Genomic DNA, 22,964 nt, shown 5'->3' with positions numbered 1-22,964 from the left:
CAAACTAAGGAGAGGGACTTATCCAAGAGCATGGGCCACACTGTGCTCCTGAAGGGCAGGTTCCTGCTTCCTGCAGGTCCGGAGCTCCTCCTGATGCAGTGCAAGACCCCAGTCCCTGCAGCACAGGTTACAACAGTGCAGCAGTAGGCTCAGCACCTTCTTCTGCACCAGTTCCCTCCCAGTACCTCTCCCCAGAGCTGTGGCAGGTAGAATGCCCAGCCTGTGCATCCACAAGAACAAAGCAAGCAGTGAAGGGACATCGGTGCCACCACCTGTGCCAGCTCTTGCTCTCCATGACAGGCACCACCAGCCACGGGGAGGGAGGACGGGGTGCAGGCACCCCCAGCTCTCCTGTCCTGTGAGAGCCCAGTTGAACAGCAGACACACCAATCTCCAGGGGTATCTGAGCTGGTCCCCAGCAGCAGCCTGGAGTTGCTAAGGTTACCTCCTCGGCTGCCTAATTAGAGGAGCTGTCACTGTCTCACAGAGATCAGGAGATGCAGGTGCACGTGGGGGAACTTTCAACCACACAGCACATTTTTAGCTCATTAAAGCAGAGAGAAAACCCCATCTCCTCACGGGACAGTGTGTCACAGCCATGGGCAGAGACAGCCACATGCCACTGTCCCACTGTCCAGCTGCCTGCTGAGCGTGGGAAGAGCTGCTGGATGGAGAAGTGCATGGACAAGCAGCTTCCCCAGCTCAGAGAAGCAGCAGATCCTGGTCTGTCGAGCCCATTCACCCACTTCTTTCACTTCTGGCTCTGCACTTGCCCTGATCTCCCCTCCTCAACCCTCTCTGCACCACCAGCCTGCAGGCAGTATGGCAGGAAGGGAGCCAAGAGGGTCTGTCCCTCCCTCCCACCTCCACATGGGAGTTTCACACCACCTCAGGAATGCCACGGGGAGCCCCTGCAGGCTCCTGCAAACAGTGGGTAAGAAAGAGGTACAGGAATTGTGCTCACTCTGTCAAAGTAATTTCATGAGGAAATAGCAAAGCCAAGAGGAGAATGCCAGAACGACCCAGAAGTGCTGGATTTTGCACCAGATTAATCCACACATCCCCAGATGCTTCCTTTAACTGCAGCTCAGGAAAGACCTTGGAGGGAAGCTCCTTCCCCAGTCTCCAGCAGTTAAGTGATTGCTTTCACCTCCTGAAAACCAGATCCCAAATCCCATAGACAAGGCCAGGAACCAAGCTGGGAGCACAGAACAAGACACAACAAGAAATACATCAGCCCAAGAGGCTCAGGGGAGCATCCTCTTTTGGGAATCACCCAAGTATGGAGCACACATCCAGTGTAGTGGCAGCCAGCTCCAGGCACCTTCCTGCCCACCTCCAAGAGCAGAGGACCCCTCTCCATGATGTAGAGGAGGCAAGACCATCCCCATCCACAGATCTGGGAGTGCTGGGCAGGGGAAGTCCAGGACTGGCACCACTGGGAGAAGCCCCAGGCCAGGCAGTCCCTGTGTCCTGACCTTCCAGGAATGGGAGCAGAGATATTCCTGGATGGCAGTGCTGCTAGGGCTGACTTTGCTGGTTCAGAAAAGTTTAAGAGCAGCAGGATTAAAAGGAGATGCAGCCAAAAATGCAAAGAGATCCTGGATCTGAAACACTTGCCAAGTTTCTCCCTTACACTTCAAGACACCCACTCATCCTCCCCAAGGGCTTGTCAGACTCACATGGCAAAAAATACATGTTCTGCACCTACCCAAGCCCAAAAGAAAAGACCCTGAAATAAACCTGGAATCCAGGGCTGGCAGGAAGACAAAGTTGGGGGTGGAAGAGGAATTTTTGGTGTCTCTTTTCTAAGGAAGGAACTGCCTGACAGCTCTGCTGCAGGAGACCACAGCTCACGGCCCCGTAGCTCACACAGCCCCCTCAGACATGGCAATAGATTGCTTTTAATTACATGGCACCCACTCAAAGGCCCCCGGGTGTCCAAGGGACTGAAATGGAAATTAGAGCTTTATAGGAATAAAAAAGAACCATCATAACAAGCTGGTGCATTCAGGTGCTCATGGAAGAGAAAATCCCAAGAAAAAGTAGTCAGTGTGTGACCAACATTGCCATTTGCTAGCCCTGACCAGAGGAACTGCAGGCAGCTGGCAAAGGGGAGGTGGGCTCAGAGCACCCTGGACACCTCCTGATGTGCCACACCCACGGGCAGGGGGATTAGAAAGAGATGATCTTTAAATCCTTCCAGCTCGGGCCATTCTATGATTCCAAGAGGCTGCTCAGCTCAGGCAACAGCAAGAGGGGGACTGGGTTAGGCTGGGACTGCAGCTCCAGCTGGCAAGTTGCAGCCGTGGGATGGGGAGCCAGTCACTGGATGGAGCCCAAGCTGCTGCACGTCCCCAGACACCCCAAGCCTTTCCCTCTCGTGCCAGCAGTGTGCCATGCCAGCCTCCACTTCCAGCCCAGCTTCTCCAGTGCCACTGGGTGAGCTGGAATGGCACAAACTGGCAAGTCCTGTGGCACAGCTGAGGGCAGAAGCAGCCCAGAGCTGCTGCCAGGCATGGGCAGCTCCAGCCTCCCCTTCACTCTGCACTGACAGGGTGATGTTTGGCTAAGCCATTAACAGATGCTTGCTAAACATGTGGAAAATCCGTTTTCACAGACCAGCTCAAAAGTGCAGTGAGTGCTGTGAGGTCAGAAGTGGCGAGGACATGGCTGGAGGAGCAAGGACAGGATTGGCAGGTGTCCATGCTTCATCCACATCTCCCCATCTTTGTGCCCTCCTCCTGCTGCTCTGTTGGTCCATCAGCTGTCTGGAGAGCAGAACACACTCACTGCTCCCTCCATCAGGGCTGTGCAGATCCCACCCTGCCCAACACACACCAGTAACACCAATAAAAACCACCCCACCATGCTGGACACAGGGTTACCAGCAGCACCTCGAAGTGCCTTCAGGGACAGCCACATCTGATTGTGGCCAGGCAAAGTCTTGTTGAGAGCTGTCTTTCATGAAAACTTTCTTTCTCTTTTCTTTTTCTTTTAAAAATGTGTCAGTTTAAGATTGTAAAAATACTTTCATCTTCAAAACAGTGTCACAACTCCCCTTCAGCATTTTCATAACAATGCTGCCATTCTGGCTTCAAAACATCTTCCCAAACTTATTGTTCACACATTCACCGAACTTTAAAGCTCAGAACTGAGGGACTGCGATGAAACTGGAACAAGCTGCTCTTTGAATAAAGACAAGTTTTCCTTTCATCTCGTGCTAATTAACAGAAGCATCCTTCCCTCTGTGCCAGCCCCTGGTCAGCACTCGGCACATCCCTCAGACCTCAAAGAAAAACCTCCCTCTTCCCTCACTTCATCCCCTCTGTTGGGCACAGTGCAGCATCCCAGGGACCAGAGGGATTTCCCAGAGAGGCCTGTGCTAGGGAGGTGCAGGGGGGAGATGCAGAAGCCCCTCAGGAGCTGCTGTGGGACCCTTTCAGCTCAGTCAGGACAGGCATTATTGCAGCAGGCACGCAGAAGCAGCCCAAGGCCAGCAGCATCCCTGAGGCTGGCAGCACCTCCAGCTCTTGGAGCCTCCCTCCTGCCCAAATCCCAGCTCTTGGGGCCACAGCATGTTAAGGAAGAGCTCCAGGCATGCTGCAGAGACCTGTGTCCCACTCCTCACCTTCTGCCACCACAGCAGAGACTGCTGGACAAGGTAGATCTTGCTGCCCACTGTGACCACTCTCCCAGCCCAACCTTTCCCTCTAATTCAGTTCATGCCAGGAATAAAAACGTCCCTGGGCAGTCCCCTAACTGCTGCAAGTATTTGCAGAGTTGGAAGAAGAAGGGCCTGGAGAGGAGTGGGGAAGCTGCAGAGCCATTAGCAGCCACGTTAAGGCTGCAGCCTGTTCCCAGCCAGGTCCAGCACTGGCCTCCTCTCACCAGGTCTCACCTGCCCTGCAGCTGCCACGGCTGAGAGAAGCACCATTCCAACCAACAGCTTTCCTACCATCTAAATTCTTTCCCCCACCCAACAACAGCAAAAAAAGGAGCAGAATATCAACATTAACACCTGCTTGTTTGCCCTTAGGCACATCCAGAGCAGTTTAGTAGAGAGATGATCAAAACAAGCAGCGATTAAAACCCACGGGCCCAGAATCCACAGAAATGCCTTTGCTTTTTAAGCCACAGCAAAAATATCAACTTCTTTCCCAGCCCAAACCCCTCTGCTCCCACAACAGGAGAGCTAGGCTGCAGGACAAGGGTGGTTTGGAATGCCCTTCCCAGGAGGTGACCACTGACCTGCTTCAGCTGTGAGCAAGGTATCCACCGATAAATTTGCACCATTTCTGCTGGAGAAAAGCTTTGGAGACTGCAGCCTACTAAAATTTGGCTTTACACGACTTAAAGCATGCCTCAAACCAGAGAAGCCTTTGAGCAGTGGGAAACATGATTTTGGGGAGGAAATGCAGCTGAGAGATGCCACAGGAGAAACACCAATGGATTGTTTAGGAAAGAACAGGCTCAACATTCCTGCAGCATCCCCTACAACCACCCCATATCTCACACCACGGCAACTCAGGCAGGAGGAGTGTTGCAAACAGGATTTTTTGCTCCTGTTTTGCTTTTAAGTGGCTCATTGCAACACCCTGTAAAACCCTTCATCACCAAGGAGGGAAAAGGTTTTACAACAGTCTTTAAAAAGCAAGCCCAGGCAGCAGAGGATACTTCCTTCAGCACACACAGTTTTGGGCAGCACATGGGATTTCAGGCAGCACTCCTGGGGAGCAAAATCCGAGCTTGGCAGAATCCCTGAGGCCAGCAGCATCCTCCCCATCTCCAGCTCACAGAGCCACCATCCTGCCCAAATCCCAGCTCCTCTCCCTGTCCCCACACACCGCTGGGCCACGGCACGTTAAGGAACAGCTTGTCAGCCAGGCAGCAAAGGCAGCTGCTGCAAAAGCAGAATAAAATCGAGTACAACAAGGAGCAGCGTGTCTGCCGTGCAAACTGCTGCTCCGGCAAGACCCCAAGCTGGCTACGAGCAGCCCCTACAGGCAGCGTCCCCGACCTCCCTCCCAGCTGCCATTCCCCCGGATAATGGATTTCCTCAGCCAGGAACAGAGAGAGGAACAACGGCACTGCTGGCCTGGGAGAGCGGCAAACGCGAGCGGAGGAAATGGCAAGGGCTGGAAGATGCAAAGCAATGTAATGGAGTTTGTGTCTTCAAGCAGCTCCGGCTTCTTGAGTTGTGTTAAAAGGCAAGGCTGTTGCTGTTTGATTAAATGCACTTCCAGCCTTTCTGATCACGCTCAGGAAAATTAAAGCAAGAAACGCACGGCTGTTGATCCAGCACAAGGCATGCGACTGCAATGGCTACAGTAAGAACAGCCACAAACCTCTAATGCCTGTTTGAAACTTGATCAATTTTGAAGGTTCTTAACGTCCAACATCTGTGAATGATGCTGGCAACAGCACACCCCATTCCTTGCAGCCTGAGGAACCACCTCAATGGGGCCCAGGGAAGCAAGCAAAGCTAAAGGAGCAGCAGGAGCCAAGACCTGCGCTCCTCGGGGATGAGCTTGGGAAGGTTTGGAGCAAGAGCAAATGGACAAAAGGGCTGGTGACCTCCTGAGATATCCCTGCTCCATCCCAGCAGTGCCCACAGCAATTCCTGTACTCAAACCTGACAGAATCACTTCCCTCCTGGTGTGGTTTCTCCTCCTGAAGAGGGGACCTGAGGCTGGCAGGCACCACCACCCTGCCTCTCCTGTGACGCGCTTGATGGCAACACGGAGAGGCTGCTTTGGGTTTTACACTTTGTTTATAGCACACATTTGGGGAGCTACACAGAATGGGAAAATACATCCCATAAACAAACTGCTAAACAAAACAGGCTAAATGCGTACCTCTCCAAACCAAAATAGATTCCAGCTACCCGCCGTGCTTCAAGCATATGCCTCTGACAACAGCTTCGCTTGGGCCCCTCGTCCCACGTTCAGTTTTGATTTTTAGGCTCTGCCATCACTGGCAGCACCTTCAAATGACTCCCACAGCTCCAGGTATGGCAGGAACAGTGAAAATACACCCAGCTGGAAGTGGAGAGCAGCAGCGGTGATGGAGGCCTCACCCTTCCCTGCTCCCACCCCACAGACAGGCCGCCCAGATGTTACCAAAGGCTGCAGGATTTGGACCTGAGCCATCAGCTGCCTCGGGGACTGACTGCAGAGGCAGAAGGGAGCATTAGGTGACAAAAGATTCACACAACAAGTATTTCAGGCAGACATTTAGAGCTTCCCTCCCAAGAACTGCCCCGCCAGCTGAACTCTACCACCCTGCTAATGCCCAGAAGCAATTCGTCAGGCGTTTAAACTTTATCATCCCCTCTCTGGGGCTGCACGGAGGGCACATTCCCCTGCGAATGCCTCTTCTGTCAAGATGCAAAGCTGTTGAAGCTGTGTGAAAGTAATTCCCACCCACTCCTACTGCCCCAGGAAAAAATATTTCTTTGGTGGTTTTGCATAACAAACAGCTACACGGTTTGCCTGTTTCTCCTGAGAAACTCAGGCTTAGAGGAAAACACCATCACAGCGCTACTCTGAGACCAGGCTTCATAAAGTTCCCCCTGCAAGGGGGGGGAAATACTACCACAGAGATTAGACTGCCGCTGCTCCTGATAACATTCAGTCACCCTGGCAGGCTGCAGCACACCGAGTTTGTAAAGCTCCTTGGGAATCCTTCAAGATGAAAGGTACAGTATGATACGGATGTATTATATCCATGGGCTTTGTTACAGCACACATTTCCTAGCATGGTTTTATTGCTGGAACACAAAGTTCAGCCGAAGCCCGGGGGCTCTTCAGGTGACGAATGCACCCCTGCAGCCCTCCCTCCCCTCTGTGGGGGAGGAAAAATGCCAAAGCCCCCGATGGGAACGAGCAGCCACCGCCCTGCCAGCGGCAGCGGGCGAGGACCTGCCTGCACAGATAAGGCCGGCGTCACCTCTGCTGGATGTGCTTTCAGCCTGCAGCATGTCTGACTCCCAAATATACCTGTCAGCTTCCCAAAATGCCACTGCTGTCATTGGCTCCTCTACAGAATCCCTCCTTTCCTGCTGGACCTTCTTCAGAGCCTTCTGTCCCGAGCCACCCCCAGTAAGGGTCAGGAGGCTCCATCAGTTGAGCCAACCTTAATTAAGTGATACCCAGCACTGGTGTCCCCTTGAACACCCCGAGCTGCCCACCCTGAACATCTGCTCCAGGCAGAACATAATGGGAGAAGTTTGCTGCGGACACAGCTTGACCATGGGCTGCCCAATTTGGACGGCATGGAAGGGAGGGTGGGGAATACAGATCCTTTTGGATCACCTGCCCAACACATTGCGCTGCCTGGGCATCTCTCTCTGGCCAGATTTCCCAGGATCTTACAGGTAGAGGAACAAGGAGTGTGACTGCAACAAGAAGGCTGGGAGGAATTCCCTGGGCAGGGCAGGAGAAAAGAGTTTAAACCCCTCTAATTTAAACAGATGGGAGGTTGAAAGGACATGGAAGAAATGTGACAGATGTAGAAGGAAAAGGGACATATCAGGATGTCCTAATAAGCCCCCAAAGCTCTCCAGGGCCCCCACCCAAGCTGAACCCCCCACACAGGTGACTGCTCAGGCCCAGAAAGCCAAGGTCAAGGGTTTCCATCACCCTTCACCCCTCAGAGCAGCCTGGGCAAGGCAGGGCTCAGTAACAGAGTGAGGTGGGGACACCTGGCAGCACGTGCCGTGGGAGCCCCATCATCCCAGGAAGCCCATCTGAGTTGGAAACTGCCTGGAAGAGCAGACCTTGCTCTGGGGGCACCTACATGAGGAATTCATCAGGCCAGTGGCACCAACTTTTACTTCATCAGGCCCCCTGGTAGCAAAAGCAACATCCACAGCAAGAGTGAGCTGAGGGAGAGGCTTTTCTGGCCAGGGTGGATGAGCAGCAGATCCTGGTCCAGGGCTGCAGGGAACAGGCTCTGCTCCAGCCCCCCTTCCCTGCTCACACACACAGACCACCCCGTGTTCCCCATCCCAGCACGGGAGCATTGCAGCAGGAAGCTGATGTTACTGAGCAGTTGGCTTGAGGCAACAAAAACATTCCGATGCTGTTGCCAGCTCTGATATTCTGTCACTTGATCCCACAGTTTAGGGATGTGCTGTGCTCCCTGGAAGGACATTGCTTGAGAACCACAGAGAGCAGCAAGGGAAAGATCCGGGCTGTGAATGGCCTTGGGACAGCCCCAGACACACTGGGGAATGCCAGCTCATGTTGGGCAAGTGCCTGGGCAGCCAGGAGCCCTGGGGTTGCCAGGGAGCCCAGCCCACACAGCACAGCCAGGGCAGGCATCCAGCCACAGGCGAGGTCACCCCGCTGCCCTAGAGAGAGAAAAGAGAGGGATAAAAGGAAAAAGAATCAAAGCCTCAAAGGCACCAGCACAGCTGAGGTCTTGGTCATGGCTGGGAGCAAAGCTGGGGTCCCCAGAACCTGCACCCCACTTATACAGCCCTGGAGCCGTGGGAGGGTGGGCTCACCTCTGCAGTGAGTCCACAGCAGAGGCAGGGCAGTGCCCCTCTGCAGGCACTTCCCATCCCACAGAAAGAAAGGCACCAGGCAGCAAAACCCCCAGCCTGGCCCCAAATCAGGCTGGAGCCAGACGTTCCCTCCTCCACTCTCATGTTCCTGCCCAGCCCTGGGGAGCCCCGCTCCCTGCCCCCACTGCAGCCCCGGAGAGCAGCTGGCAGTGCCACTTCTGTGCCATTGCCCTGCTCGGGAGGAGCAGATGGTGGAGCACACGAGGTGCCCGGCTCCAGGGGGCCTCTCCCTGCACAGGTGACCTTTAGCAGCCTGTCTCCCTGTGTGTGCCCATCCCCTGCCTCCCTCTCCTAACAGGATCACTCCCTTGCATATGCCTGGGAGCAGCACAATCAGCTCAGTAATCTTCCTAAATACAGCAGTTACCAGGTGACTGGGAAAAAATCTCTTATACTGCTGATGCTGCTAATGGAAAATTTCTCCCCTTTTGCTGCTGCTTTCAAAGCCAGTCGAGGTTTCCTACAGACTTTGTCTTGCACTAAGACAGGAGAGGTGAAAGCACAGAGAAAGGAGTGCGGGAGTGGTGGGGGACACAGAATGTGAAATAGAGGGAACTGCTGCTTCTGCCCCCTCCCCACCAGCCACCTGTGCCCACAGGCAGAGCCCTGGCTCCAAATCTTGTCTGCCCCATCTTCTCACAGGCAGCCACAGCCCAACCTCCCCCTGCAAGGAATCCCTTCTTGCCCCTGACCTGCAGCAGGACACTGGAAGCATTCAAGAGCACTGCTTCTTGCAGGGCAAACAGGGGAGGCACCCAAAGGGACAATGGGCCAAAACTCTCTGATGTTTTTCCCCACTTTCCCCCTTCCCAGGAGACAACCAGAAAGCCTCACCCAGCCAGTGCAGATGCAGGCAGCCAAGATCACTGCTCGTCCCCTCTGCATGCCATTCTGCTTCTTCAATACCATTAAGTGTCTCCATACTGTCTGGACACTGGAAACCTTAACTGCATTAGCTGAGACCCGAGCAGCAGCACAAGCATTCAATTCTTTTAAGTGGCCCCATTCTTAAGCTGGTTATGCACAAGAAGCATCTCTGCTCGATGCCATCACGCATCCCACAGGCAGTGATGGGGCAGGACTGGGGAGCAGCATGGGAACACAGGCCAAGGTTCATCATCCTCCATTTCAAATGGTTGCTACAGGAGGAGGACACTTGGGCACGGGCTGTACTGTGGATATTTCAGATGATGAAAGGCATCAATCGAGACATCTTTTCTTTCAGCTCCAACCCCAGCCTGCTCTACACTCTACATGGCATTTTGGTGTGATGGCAGATGTTTCTCAAGCCACCTGCACCTGCAAACGTGTTAAAGAAGCATAAGATCAATATCTCATCATTCCCACGCATGACACCAATCAGCTCTCCCGTGGTCCCAGCCAGCCCCGTGCCTGCGCTCCTGTCACACCTGGAAAGCCCCAGGGCTCAGCCCTGTTTCACAGCCAGCCAACACCACACATCAGCACCATGTCACCGAGGCAGCACAAAGGCTCGCCCATCACACAGCTGAGGTTCTCACTTTTAAGGCTTAGGAGGGATCAGGCAGCAAGTTTTGGAGGTAACATCCATCTGCGTGGTGGCACTCAGAGGTCATTCACCACCCCATTCCCCACGGAGGACTGCAAGCTCTCTGCATAATTCGGAATAAAAGCTCATTATTTCTTCCTGAAAAAGAGCAACAAAAGCCTCTGGCACACAGGCATCATGGAAAATCAGCTGGGATGAAGGGGGAGCAGGGGGGATCCCCAGCCACCAGCCTCCTCCCGTGGCAGCTCAGCTGCAGCAACCAGCTCCTCTCTCCCTCCATAGTTAATCTTCTGTTGCCACTAGCTGGTCAACGCGGGTACTCTTGGAAAGCAGCAGCTCCCCGAGCACAGCCTGCACTCAGCTACACATTCCCAGCTTTAACTGGGATAATCAGGCCAGAAAATACCCGAGATGAAGCAAAATCCCTGTCAGGTCCTCACCCCGCCATGCTGGACAAGCCATGTTCAACCTCACTTTTGGGGAGGGAGGGGATGGCCTCGGGACTGACCCATTTTCCTGGGCATTTCTTGCCTACAGCCTTTCTGGGGGTTATAGTGCTTGCAGACCTGCAGCTCAGCATCCACATCACCAGTACAACCCCACCCTGAGCTGGGCTCTCCTTCCTCTTCCCAGCTATAAAATCCAACATCTTGGAAAGCTGGAGTAATCACACAGTAATACAAGGAGGGGAAGAAATTACTACCAGAAGGTTTTCCTCTTTCCTACACCCTCCCCAGGCAGCCCCCACCACCAGGGACCTGGCCCAGACCCCAGAGCACACACAGCTGTGGATAGGAATGGAGGGGCAGGGAAGCAGCCCCACTGTCAGGTCTGCAGCTGCCCCTGTCCCAGGGTGCCACCAACCTGTCTCATCCTCACCACACCATCTCACTGTGGCTTTTGGGGTGGAAGATGTAACTCTTTACCCATTGCATTAGCTGGGGAACAGAAACAATATAAACAGGAAAAAAAAAAAAAAAAAAAAAAAACTAAAACAAACAAAAAAAAAATCACAAAAAAAAAAAAACAAAAACACAACAAAACAACAACAACAACAAAAAAACAACACTTGATTAACCAAACCTCTGAGGTGATACTCCAGGCATCTCAAGCCTAGCAGGAGGCAGTTAATGCAAAGGGAGGTGCAGAAACCAGACTTTGCTCATCAGCTTTCCTGCAGAGATGACCCCACGTTTAGATGCCAAGCCCTGACAATGGGGTTGCACACAGTGCTGCTCCAGACCCCACAGGCCAGCTCAAAGCAGGGAAGGGCACTTCTGAACAGCAGCATCAGCAAGTTACAGTCACACCCACGCTCCCCAGGTGAGCCTTCAGCCTCCCCACCCGCTCTGCAGGAGTTGGTGACCAAAATGAGGGTGGTTAAGCCCTGCTCAAGCATTTCTAGGAACGGCAGTAAATACAATCAGCCCATAGGGAACTGAGTGCTTTCAATTATTTTAATGTATTAATAGAAACTCAGAATGACTGAGGTTGGAAAAGATAATTGAGTCCAGCCTGTGACTGATCCCCAGCACATTGTCACCCAGCCCAGAGCCCTGAGTGCCACATCCACGTGTTCCTGTCAGACTGAACACTCCTACCCTAAAGAGGAGAAGTGCAAGTTACAAGATGACTTTAGGAAGAGTTAAGAAAGAAGATAAAAGAAGTGACACTGAACTGCTGAGGAGCTGGAAGAGCAGGGGACAATCATCAATCAGCCACACAGGGGCCACAGGGGGACACCAGGAATGCAGACACACGAGCCTGTTTTGTGACACCAAAACAAAGCCTCTTGAAGCACTGCAGAGCCGTCAAACAGCATCCATTAAAGCCATTTATGAGAAGTGCATAGTAAACTGTTCTTATGTAAGCCACTACAGGGTAAGAGCAGTGGTGAAAATTGGTCTGCCTCTTGCCTTCTCTCTCCTCTATATAAAGCTGCTCACACATAGACAGAGCTCATCTAAATTAGCTCGGAAGCAAACTGCCTCATTCCCTGAATTGCACTCGGAGCAGGCTACGCCGTGGTGGAGCAGCTTCTGTAGGGAACACACGGCTGCTGACTGAACCAAGATCCACACCTCAGAGAGACCTCACTGGGCAAGGATAAAGTCAATGATAGGCTGCACCTTTTGCAGCAGAGGAACTCTAGGAGAATTAGAGGTGGAGGGAGGGGGGGAAGCCACAAAGCATCAGGAGTGTCCAAGGTTAAGGAAAGGGCAGGATGCATTTTCAGGAAAGGGGAGGCACAGCAATTCATAATGCACTGGTGGCACCTGCATTTGTCATTTCCTGCCACCACTGGGCTTTGCTGAGTAATTTTATAGTAACGTAACTGGGGGGTAGTGGGAGAAGCATCCTCCTTGTCTCCAACGCAAGAGGGAAAAAATAAACTGAGGCGTAGGAAACACAGAAGCTGTGACACCCCACTGGAGGAGGGACACCGAGCACAGGGAGCTGCCAGTGGGTGTTTCAGCAGCAGGTCCCTGCTGCAGCCCAGGAGGGATGCACAAAGAATCAAAGTTTTCTACCTTTGTTGGGAGAGGATGAAGCCATCCCCAGCCTGGGCTCCCCACCTTCCTGCAGGTGCCAGGTGCCCACCGAGGCACAAAGAGCTGGAGCTGCTGTCCAGCATCCTGAAGTGCCCACATAGGCACACAGGGAGAGTGTGGAGCATCCCCAGGCACCCTCCTATGGAACATCCCTGGTACCCTCCTGGGCACAGAGAGAGGAGCTGCTGCGGAGCATCCCCGGGTACCCACCACCCCCTAGTGGGCTCCTGCCTTCCACGAGCTGCTGCTGCTGCTGCTGCTGCTGCTCCTGATGTTGCCAGCGAGCCACGGGCCCAGGCTCAGCTGTGTGGATGTTTCCTAGTGCTGATTTCTCCTCTATCTCAGCCATGCAGTGGCTCCTGCAGACCAGGCAGCCCCACAGGCAGGGATGCTCCATTGGAAGCTCTCGCTTTATGCACTTCAGAGAATAAAATCTCATGTAGTCAGGGAACAGATAAAGTTGTTTCCTCCCTAGAAGGAGGAATCCTTTAAAGAAAAGGGACACAGAGCACTCCACGTGTTTTGTACCAGCCACCAATTCAGGGCATCTACCTGGAGGACGTGGCACTTCAGGACATGATTTAGTGGTGGCCTTGGCAGTGTTAGGTTTACAGTTAGACTTGATGATCTTAAAGATCTTCCCCAACCTACATGATTCCATGACTTTAAGTTTCACACCACTGCAGACAAGGCTCTGGCACCTGCCAGCTTTTAGCTGCAGACCACCCACCCTCCTTTAAATGCCAAGGAGTGAGGAGCAGCACAGGAACCACTGCAGCACTGGGAGATTTACTGAGCTGGGACTTGCTGAGCAGACCCAGGAGTACAGCCCTAGCTGCTTAAACTCATTGCCACCAAGAAAAGCAACATTTTCTTTTCTGCCTCCTGGCCTGGAGAGACTTTTGAGCCCTGCAGAACAGAGTGGCCTCATTTTTTTCTCAACTTATTTCACTTCAGAGTCAGTAGCATCAGCACCATGTCTCAGCTCTGCCAGCTTTATGCTTCGGGTTTTTTTTAATCTTTTTTTCCTTTCGAAAACCCCTCCAGGATGCAAGTCAGGGTGGCTGTCCTGAGCTGTGTGCTTTAGGAGGTCATCCTGCCCCATCCTTACCCCGCTGAGGCCAGAAAGTGATCTCTGCTCACAGCAAGATCCTGCACTCCAAGACATTCAGGAGTCCTCAACACATTTGCAGCCGGCAGGACGTCAGCTCTTACGTGTCCTCCTGAGCTCATGCCCAGACAGCCACTAAACATGTCCAGCAACACGCATAAAGGGATACAATCATCAGAAATCAGCTAAAGATAAGGACCTGCAAAGATTCTGCCAAAGAGAATCTCCGTCCCCACCTCACTCCCAAGCCCTCCCGCATGTGACGTGATTTTCACCTCCAAGAGCCCATTACGAGGCAGCAGCTGCTCTCCTGCTCTCCGGCTCCCAACCATCAATGAAGTTAGAAAAGGATGTAGAGGGAAAAAAAAAAACACCACAGAAAACTACAGCCTTAATTCCTGCTCTAGGAAAACCAGCCAGCAGAAATCCTCCACAGCCCTCACCCAGAGAAGAGTTAACTGCGAGCGAGACAGTTGCCACACCAGGAGATGGGGAGAAATGCAACAAATTTCAACTATCAGAACATCCACAGCAATTCATGAGCTAGACCTTGGGGAAGGACAAGTGTTTTACCTTCTCCAGAGGCAAGAGACTGATTAATTCCAGGACCATGATGAAGCCATCCCACCATGGGCACAGCCTCCGTTTGTCTTCCAATCTGCCTCATGCCTCTGAGTCCAAGGGAACAGGAGAGGATCTTTTGGGGGTCTTCTGTTCATGAAGGGGCAGGAAAACCCCCAGAGATTTGCATAAGACATGCTTCATGTTTATGAGTACACACATAACCATATGCCAGGCAAGTAAAACAAATTTTTAGATGAAGACATGGTCTCCTTACTGGCAGGCATTCACAGAAATAGGATTTGCTACACAAGATCGTGCCTCTGATCTATCAAGACAAATTTCTCTCCTTCAACTTGAGCTATTATCTAAGCTCACACTAAGGAGTTTCTTTGCTATCTGATATATTTAGATCAGGGTGCAATTCACACCCAGTCTCTGAAGAAATTGTACTCTAATCTGAAAATTAACTCAGTGAACCATGAAACTTCTTGTTACTTTTAACCACGGTATGGTAAACGTCATTCCTACTGCATCAAACCTTTGATTTGTCACTTTTGTTAGTGGAAACAGAGTATCTGGTTTGTTTCGGATTTTTGTAATTGACCAACCGTGCTTAAGGAAACTGCAAAGCTGGAGCCCGAGAGCCTCAGGAAGTACCAACAACTTATTTATTTGGGCGTTTGCTACAGCAAAGCTTCACACAAGGTAAAATGACAGGACTGGGGGACACAGACGGGCATTTCCCTACCCCTGCTCATCGCACCCAGTGAAAGGCAGGGACTTGGGGTCAGCTGTCCCCAGTAAGCCTGGACACGGGCACACCTCGACACACTTGAGACACACAGAGAGATCTGCTGGAAGTCACAATCCCGTGTGTCACGAGATACCTGAGACCCGAGTTAAGCAGGTACCCAAATTATCCTAGGTTTGGATGCCAAAAAACAGGACAGCTGATGGATAAAGCAAAGATCAACAAAAACCCTTCGGTGACCTGGCAGAGTAAACACTGCACTGCCCAGGTGACGTTAGGAACAATTCTCTCGGAGGACTGGCTGATTACGGCACAGAAATGGGTGAAAGCGACAAGAGGCATCTCGGGCACCCCATCCGAGACAACAGGATCCGGCATCAAGACCGAAGTACGACCACAGAATTATCTCTATTCCCATCCCCCCTCCCCACAAAGCTGAGAGCGGAGGAAAGTCTGCAGCGTTCGCACAGACCCGGGCGCTGGAGTTGTGCGTGAAGCGAGAGCGAGCCTCGAGAATTAACACGAAGCATTTATAAAACCAGGCTCTGGCCAGAAAAGACAGCCCCTCCCGCTCTGCCAGGCTCAGCGACACCTCCTCGGAGCTCAGAGCTCAACTTGGAGCACACGAGGCAGCTCCCATCACTTCCAGCCTGCGCGGGGTTGCTCTCCTCCTCCCGGGGAATGCTCTCCTCCTCCCGGGCTGGCAGCGGCGGCAGCCTCAGGCCCTGCTAAAAAATCCCTCCCCGGCAGGAAAGGCAAAAAAAAAAAAAAAAAACAAAAAAAAAAAAAAAAAAAAAAAAAAAAAAAAACCAAAACCCAGGATGCAGCACAGGGGCAGGGTTAGAAAGCCCCAAAACACATCGAGCTGCCCGCGGAGCGGGGAGGGCGGACACAGAGCCGGCACGGCGGGTGTCGGATGCTCGGGGATGCTCCGGGATGGCGGGGCGGGATGCGGGACGGGACGGGGCGGGAAGCGGCGCGGGCGCCTACCGAGGGTGAAGAAGGGCAGCTCGGTGTTGTCCAGATCGTCCTGCACGGCGACGCGGCCGGGCAGCTCGCTGCGGACGAAGAGCAGCAGGCGGGACTCGGCGGCGGCGGCGGGCGGCGGGGCGCCGCTCCAGCTGATGTCGTTCTCCCGGAGCACCGGCAGCGTGGACACCGTCACCGTCTTCACGCGGCAGGGGCCGGGGGGCTCCCGCGACGCCGCGGCGCCGGGCCCGCCGCCGAGCAGCACCGCGGGCGGCGGCAGCAGCAGCAGCAGCAGCAGCAGCACCGGCGGCGGCACCGGCGGCAGCACCGGCGGCAGCGGGGGTGGAGCGGCGGCCCGGCGGCGCGGCGGAGCGGCCATGCCGGCCGGAGCCAGGCGCAGGAGCGGGAGGCGAGCGGAGCCGGGAGCTCTGAGCCGCCCCAGCCCCGCCGCCGCCGCCGCCACCGCCCGGGCCCGCCCCCCGCCCCGCCCCGGCCCCGCCGCCGCTCCCCGCGGACCCTCCGCCCGCCCCGAGCCGGGGACGCCGCTCCCCGCTCCGAGAGATGCGCCCGGCAGCGGCCCCGGCCCCGGCTGCGCGCTGCTGCCGCGGCCACGCCGCTCCCGCATCGCCGCCGACCCGCACAACTGGGGGGCTGGAGAAGAGGGGCTTTGGCAAGGGCACGGAGCGACAGGGCAAGGGGGGTGGCTTGGAAGTGACGGAGGGAAGGGTTAAATGGGATGGTAGGGAGACATTCTTCCATGTGAGGAGGGCGAGTCACTGGCACAGGTGGCCCAGAGGAGCGGTGGATGCCCCTGGATCCCTGGAAGTGTCCAAGGCCAGGCTGGACAGGGCTTGGAGCACACTGAATAGTTGAAGACCCTGCCCGTGGTGGAGGGGTGGAACTGGGTGTTCTTTAAGGTCCCTTCCAATCCAAATCATTCTAGAATTCTATGATTTTATGAAAATCCCTCTGTCCCTTCCACTTCTCCCCCATCCAGCTCGTTGCCACTCTTTCTTCAGGCTATTCCTTCCTTTCAGGGAACTGCCAAGGTACAAGAGCAAAGAAAAAAGTTTCCTGAGAGCTGTTACTAATTATTACCCTCTCCTAAGTGAATAGGCACCTCTAGCACCCAGGGCACACAGGGATGGCTGGCAATGACAAACCTGGAGGGGACAAGCTTGTGACCCAGAGCAAAGATTTTAGATTTGGTGTTTACCAACCAGCCTTTAAATGGGGGCCAGAAGGATAAATGACCCTGAGGTCTGAGCTCAGATTGCAATACCCCTCCATCACATGGATGCCTCGGTGCCACTGAAGGCTGGAACTTGTGCTTGAAGACAAAACCAGGTGAGCTCCACCGCCTGGTTTTGCTCACACTCTGGTTTGAACTGCGGTGGAGCCACCTGGCTCTTCCAACTGATGAATGATGGGGATGAGTTTGAAGGCGAACCTGTCCCTACAGACAAAATAGACACATTTGACCCCAGCCCCAGAGCCCCATGAACTCCTGCCCACAGTCGGGCATGACTAACAAAGACAAGGAGAGACAGCCTACAGGAGCTGTGAGTCAGTGACTCACAACAACAATTTCCTAGTGACTGCTAATCTACCTGATTTTATTTGTAGATGTACATATAAAAGAAGATGTCAAAACCCTAACAAAGCAGGCTTATATTATTTCCAAAAGCTAATTAAGAGCAATTCATCACATGCCTATTGAGGCAAAACAGCCTTCTGAGATACCTAGGTCATCAAATGTTAAAACCACAACAAGGGCAGAATGGCAATGAATATGAAATCCAGCAAACAAACACCTCCAACCCCATTCCCAGGGGCCATTCCCAGCTCCAGCTTCCAGCCTTAACAAGCTGTAGCCCCGCTGTGGTGTGAGAACAGTGACTGTTTCCAGCTACAGGAATAGAGAGAAAGCAAAAAGCTCTCACCAGCAAAACAGGCAACTTGTTGCAAAACATTAAACGTGGGACCTTGGCTCTGTCTGAGCTGGAGAGGTGAAGTTTCTAGGCATGCTGGAAAAAAATATTCAGAGAAAAATGCAGCCCTGTCGGGTGTTTGTTGAGAAAAGTGTAATACTAGGAAAAAAGTTTCCTTTTTCCTTTCCTTTCCTTTCCTTTCCTTTCCTTTCCTTTCCTTTCCTTTCCTTTCCTTTCCTTTCCTTTCCTTTCCTTTCCTTTCCTTTCCTTTCCTTTCCTTTCCTTTCCTTTCCTTTCCTTTCCTTTCCTTTCCTTTCCTTTCCTTTCCTTTCCTTTCCTTTCCTTTCCTTTCCTTTCCTTTCCTTTCCTTTCCTTTCCTTTCCTTTCTTTTCCTTTCCTTTCCTTTTTTTAAGGAGGAAAGGGTAGATTTTGGACTGTCTCAGGCTGTTATTGGTACATGTGCTTCTTTCTTTTTCTTATTTTTTAACATTTTTTCTAGGCAAGGAGTGCAAAGAACCAGTGCAGCATAGAAACAAAGTGACACACAAGTAGCCAATAGAAGTAAATTTTTTTTTTTTTTTTTTAAGAACTGCAAATCCTGGGAAAAAAAAAAAAAAAAAAAAAAAACCCAAAACAAAACAAAAAAAAATCTCTTTCTCTTTAAGGAGAGAACTACTTCTATCTCCTTGTAGCCACTTGCTGCACAACTGCATCCATTTGCTATAAATAGAGAATTTTGGCTGTCAAGTACCAGGAGATCGTGGTAAGGGGGCTGTCCTTTGGTTATGAAGTGGATCTAGAGATCCCCACTGCTGGTTCCCCAGCTCTGAGCAATGTGTTTCCTTCTCTCAGTTTGCTGAGGATCCAGCTGAACTGGGGAGCAGGACTGTCTGACTCCAGGCAAGCCCTGAGACAGGAGAAAACAAAGGTCCAGCAGCTCTGTATACATCATTTGGTCCTATTTTGCCTTATTTTTTAGACTGACAAAGTTCTGCTAACAACTCTGTGCTGAGCAGCACTCTGAGATTTTCTCAAGTCCTCCTGTACAAGCACGGGCACGATGATCAAGGGGAAGGTTCTGCAAACCACTGCCTGCAAATGGGCACATTCAGCTTCCATTTAGTCTGGATCCTTCCCGGTGTAAATGCAAATCTCTGTTCTCATTTTGGGGAGAAAAGGATTCCACCTGCTTTTTCCTTCCAAAGAATTGAGCTAAAGGCAGAACTTCACTGTTTGAAAACCATCAATCATATTTTCAAAGGGGAATGTGTTAATCCTGCTTTACAACTGAGGTAACAGGTTTCTATTATCCCCCCTTTTACAGCACGAAAGTAAATGGCATGAACAGAGTTCTGAGAGTTTTGCTGAAAAAAATATTCTAGGAACACTTACAGAAGTTTGTCTAACTTGCAAATTTGGAGATGCTTTAAATCTGAACAAACTGGGGATTTTCAAGCCAATTGCGTAGCCTGTAACCCAGATTGCTATTTCTAAATGAGGCCTATTTTTAATATCTTTTCTTATGCTTCATGGATCCAGCCTTTCCTTGGGGATGCCAGCGCCTGCCTGACCGTCGATTTCGATAGCACTGGGGCCAAGAAAGCAGCAGAAACTGCCGCTCCTAGCAAAAACTCCGGATGGAAATGGAAATTGTCTTGCAAGTGAAAATGCATTGCACTGACAAGACCCATCTGGGCAGGGTGAGATGGGGGACCTGACGGGTTGTCAGGAAGCACCAGCTCCATTCTCACCTCAGCTGCTGAGTGTGCAGCTTGGGGGCAAATCCCTTCTTTTGTCCCCTGTCTCTTTTTTTTTTTTTTTGCTGTTGTTTTTTTAAATCCTCTCTCACATACAGGAATGCAAGGAAAATAATTAGTTGCTGGATAAAAATGGATAAAAAGAGATACTGAAGGCTGTGGAAATGATATCTGTACTGGTCCCAAGCGTGGGGGTTTCCACACAGAAAGCAGAAACATTCTCAGTAGGAGATGGGAGCTTCTCCACGACTGAGAGGCAGCAGTGGGCTGCTCCCGGGTGGAGCAGCCTCTAGGAGAAGGCAGAGCATATGTTGTGTGTCATGCAAACCAGGAACCTTGGCTATGCCTCTATATGCCTTATGCCTCTATCTGCCCACATTCAGGCCTGATTTTCACCTGAGTGGTTTTTTTTAGCCAGAGCTTTGAGACATTCAATTTATTTCTTAGTCCCAAGCAGAGCAGTTCAGCCCCAGGGTTATTTCCTTCTTCATGACAATACCCCAAATGGGATCGAGGCAAACCCAGGATTTTGTGCCTCTGTGGAGAGCTTTGTGAAGACATTTTGCTGGAAAGTGCTTAAAGTATCTGTATGATCTAAGTTTAAAATGGATGGTGAAGGGCAAAAAAAAAAAAAAGTTATTCTCATTTAAAGGGTCACAGATGAAGCATTCTTTGACTTTCAATCCTCTGAGCTGTATTTCTGGACACCCAGAACTAATGCACCTTTTATTGGCTGGCATAGATGAGGAGGTTATTGCAAAGATACCAATAGAAGCTTTCTGAAGTGATTTTCAATTGGCCCTATTACTAAAGGCATGTACATACAGCAGGGATCATTAAAATGCACTATGTATTTACAATACAGAGAGCAATTTGTGTTTGCAATGCCTGTATGTTGAAAATCCTGCTGCTTGCAATCAGAGGAGAAAGTCACTGGTGGAGCTCTGATGTAATCAGCGGTTTGTATTTCACCCTGCCAGGGCCACATCAGCATCAATAACTCTGCTGAAGAAGCGAGAAAGATTTTTTTATTATTATTGTGAAGTAAATGGCACAAAATTAATTTTGTTTCCCAGCTGCAGTGTACAAATGCTGCTCCCCAGCCACATGGTACCTGACTGTAGTTGGTGACCACAGGGCTCAAGCGGTGCTGTTGCCAGACACAGGAGACAGGCTGGGTCAGCAATTCTAAGAAACACCTCCAGAGAGAGGAGGGGAGGGGGTGCACTGAGTGCCCTTTGCAATTCGGTTCTTGCTTCTGGGTTAAGGGCGAGCCCGCGGCCCCTGGCTGTGCTCGGAGCTGCAGGAGATGCTGCTTTCTGACACAGCATCAAAACGGGAGCTTCCTGACCACTTCCAGAGCCGTGCCCTGAGGGGACACTCTGCCAGCTTTAGCCTCCCTGCTTTGGCAGCCAGGAGAGGCTGAATTTTCTCCTCCCTCCTCAGGTACAAGTAGTTGGTTCCTGCCTTTTACGGGAGAGCTGTGAACCACCAGCTGTGCGCTGGGAACCAGCCCCTGGACTGGGCTCAGAAGGGCCTGCAGTGGGAACAGGGAGCTGCCTCATCTGTACAGCAAGGAAAGGCTGTTCAGCATTTTGGGCTGAGGTGCAGACTGAACAGCTGTGTTAAAACCACCAGCCTCACTCACCCAGGGAAGGCTGTGCTCAGGTGCCCACGGCCATGGCATTTTCTAGTTGTCCTCCTCTGACATCCTGCTCCTTATAGCTCCCCTGGGGCTCACTGGGGTTTCAGCCAGATATTTCTTGTGTGTGGTAGCAGCAGAGTCTTAGGCATGTCCAGGACCAAAGCCACACTGGAAAGTGACCTTGCACACCCCAAGGATGGAGTCAGGCAGGTGCTTGTTACAATTTTCCTCCCAAACAGCCCCATTGCCAGGCACGGGCCAGCCTGGCTTTCAACAACCCTTACAGAGGAAGGGAAAACCCAAGGAAAAGTGGAAAGCAACCTGTTGCTTGAGCCAAAGTCCAAGGAATGAGGCCATCCCACCCCCTCCCTCAGAACCCCATAACCACTCCATCACTGCCTGCCCTGTGACACAACTTCATGAGCAGCAACAGCCTCCAGTGTGGCTCCTCTCCTTGCCAAGATGAAAGAAACCTTCAATGCATGTAACTCTTGCACTCTACTTAATTAATCAGTTTTTGCATTACAAGTGAAACTTTGATGCATGAAATATTAAGGAGCAGCACAGGGAGGGGAAGGAGGGGGGTGGTATTGGCTTTCACTGCCTGAGAGATGGATGGGCTGAGAGAGCCAGGGGCTGAACTGCAGGCAGCACATCTGCAGCAGGACAGCCTGCCCAGGTAGAGAGAGGTGCCAGCCAGCAAAGACATTCTCTGCACTCCTTGCCTCTCAAGCAGATGGTTTTTGCTCCATGTTCAGGCCTTACATGCTCATCAAGGTTTGATCACACAGGCATAGGAAGGGGACAGTGCCTGATTAAACTTTCATGAAAAATAATCTCTGAATCTCTGGTTGATTCTTTTTTTTTTTTTTTTTTTTTTTTTTTTTTTTTTTTTTTTTGTCTCATGATGGCTGCGAGAAAGTGAAGTGAAATGAGTCTTGGGTGAAAAGGAACAGCTCTGTTCTGGAAAAGCCAGACAGGCTTTTAGTCAGATGAGGCTCTCCCAAAGGATGTGTGAGTAGTTATCTGTGTTACGGGTTTGGAAGTGCCATTTCCACGCTGAGCTCTGAAGGAGGGAAGGCAGAAATCCACATACATCAGTGTGGATATTCCTGCAGCCCTTCCTTGTGCACAGCAGGGATTCAGTGTCACAGTACCAGGTGTGTTTGGCACCAGAGAGCCACTCTGCTCTTAGACAAAACCCCAAACCTCCTTTTACTCCCAAACCATCACATTTGATCAAAGTCCCCTGGCAGCTCTACAAAGGAGCCCAAAGCAGAGCCCTGAGTCTTTGCTTTCCACCCTGCTCCTTCCCAGCTGACTCATTCAGGAGCTGTGTTGGCTTCTGAAAAGGAATCCATCACTTCAAACCTGCTTGTACTGAACCATCAGCCCTCCAGAGCATCACCACGGCCTGGCTGCCACAGCCCGAGCCAAGCAGGCAGGTAACACATTCCCCATAAACAAATGGCAATAGTTGGGCCTGCATTAGCTGCATAAAGGGTAATAAATGAATAAATCAGTTAATTATACCCACCACAGAGTTTAATTAGACCATCTCTGTTCACTCTGCTTCAGCCAGAA

The 22,964-nt window shown here is 51.9% G+C and overlaps 1 protein-coding gene across 1 annotated transcript in view; it reads right to left on the bottom strand.

The window, feature by feature from the left end:
- The window catches only part of ASTN2 (astrotactin 2), a 320,188-nt gene extending 303,762 nt beyond the window's left edge, over positions 1–16,426 (bottom strand). The window contains exon 1 of the mRNA XM_053996162.1: positions 16,069–16,426. Coding sequence (XP_053852137.1) covers positions 16,069–16,426 — 358 coding nt within the window. The remainder of the gene's footprint in view (positions 1–16,068) is intronic.
- Positions 16,427–22,964: the final 6,538 nt, after the last annotated feature.

This window comes from Vidua macroura, chromosome 21, assembly GCF_024509145.1.
Source record: "Vidua macroura isolate BioBank_ID:100142 chromosome 21, ASM2450914v1, whole genome shotgun sequence".
NCBI classification, from domain to species: Eukaryota; Metazoa; Chordata; class Aves; order Passeriformes; family Viduidae; genus Vidua; species Vidua macroura.
The sequence above is the reverse complement of the archived record's forward strand: the minus strand, read 5'-3'. Positions and strand labels throughout refer to the sequence as shown.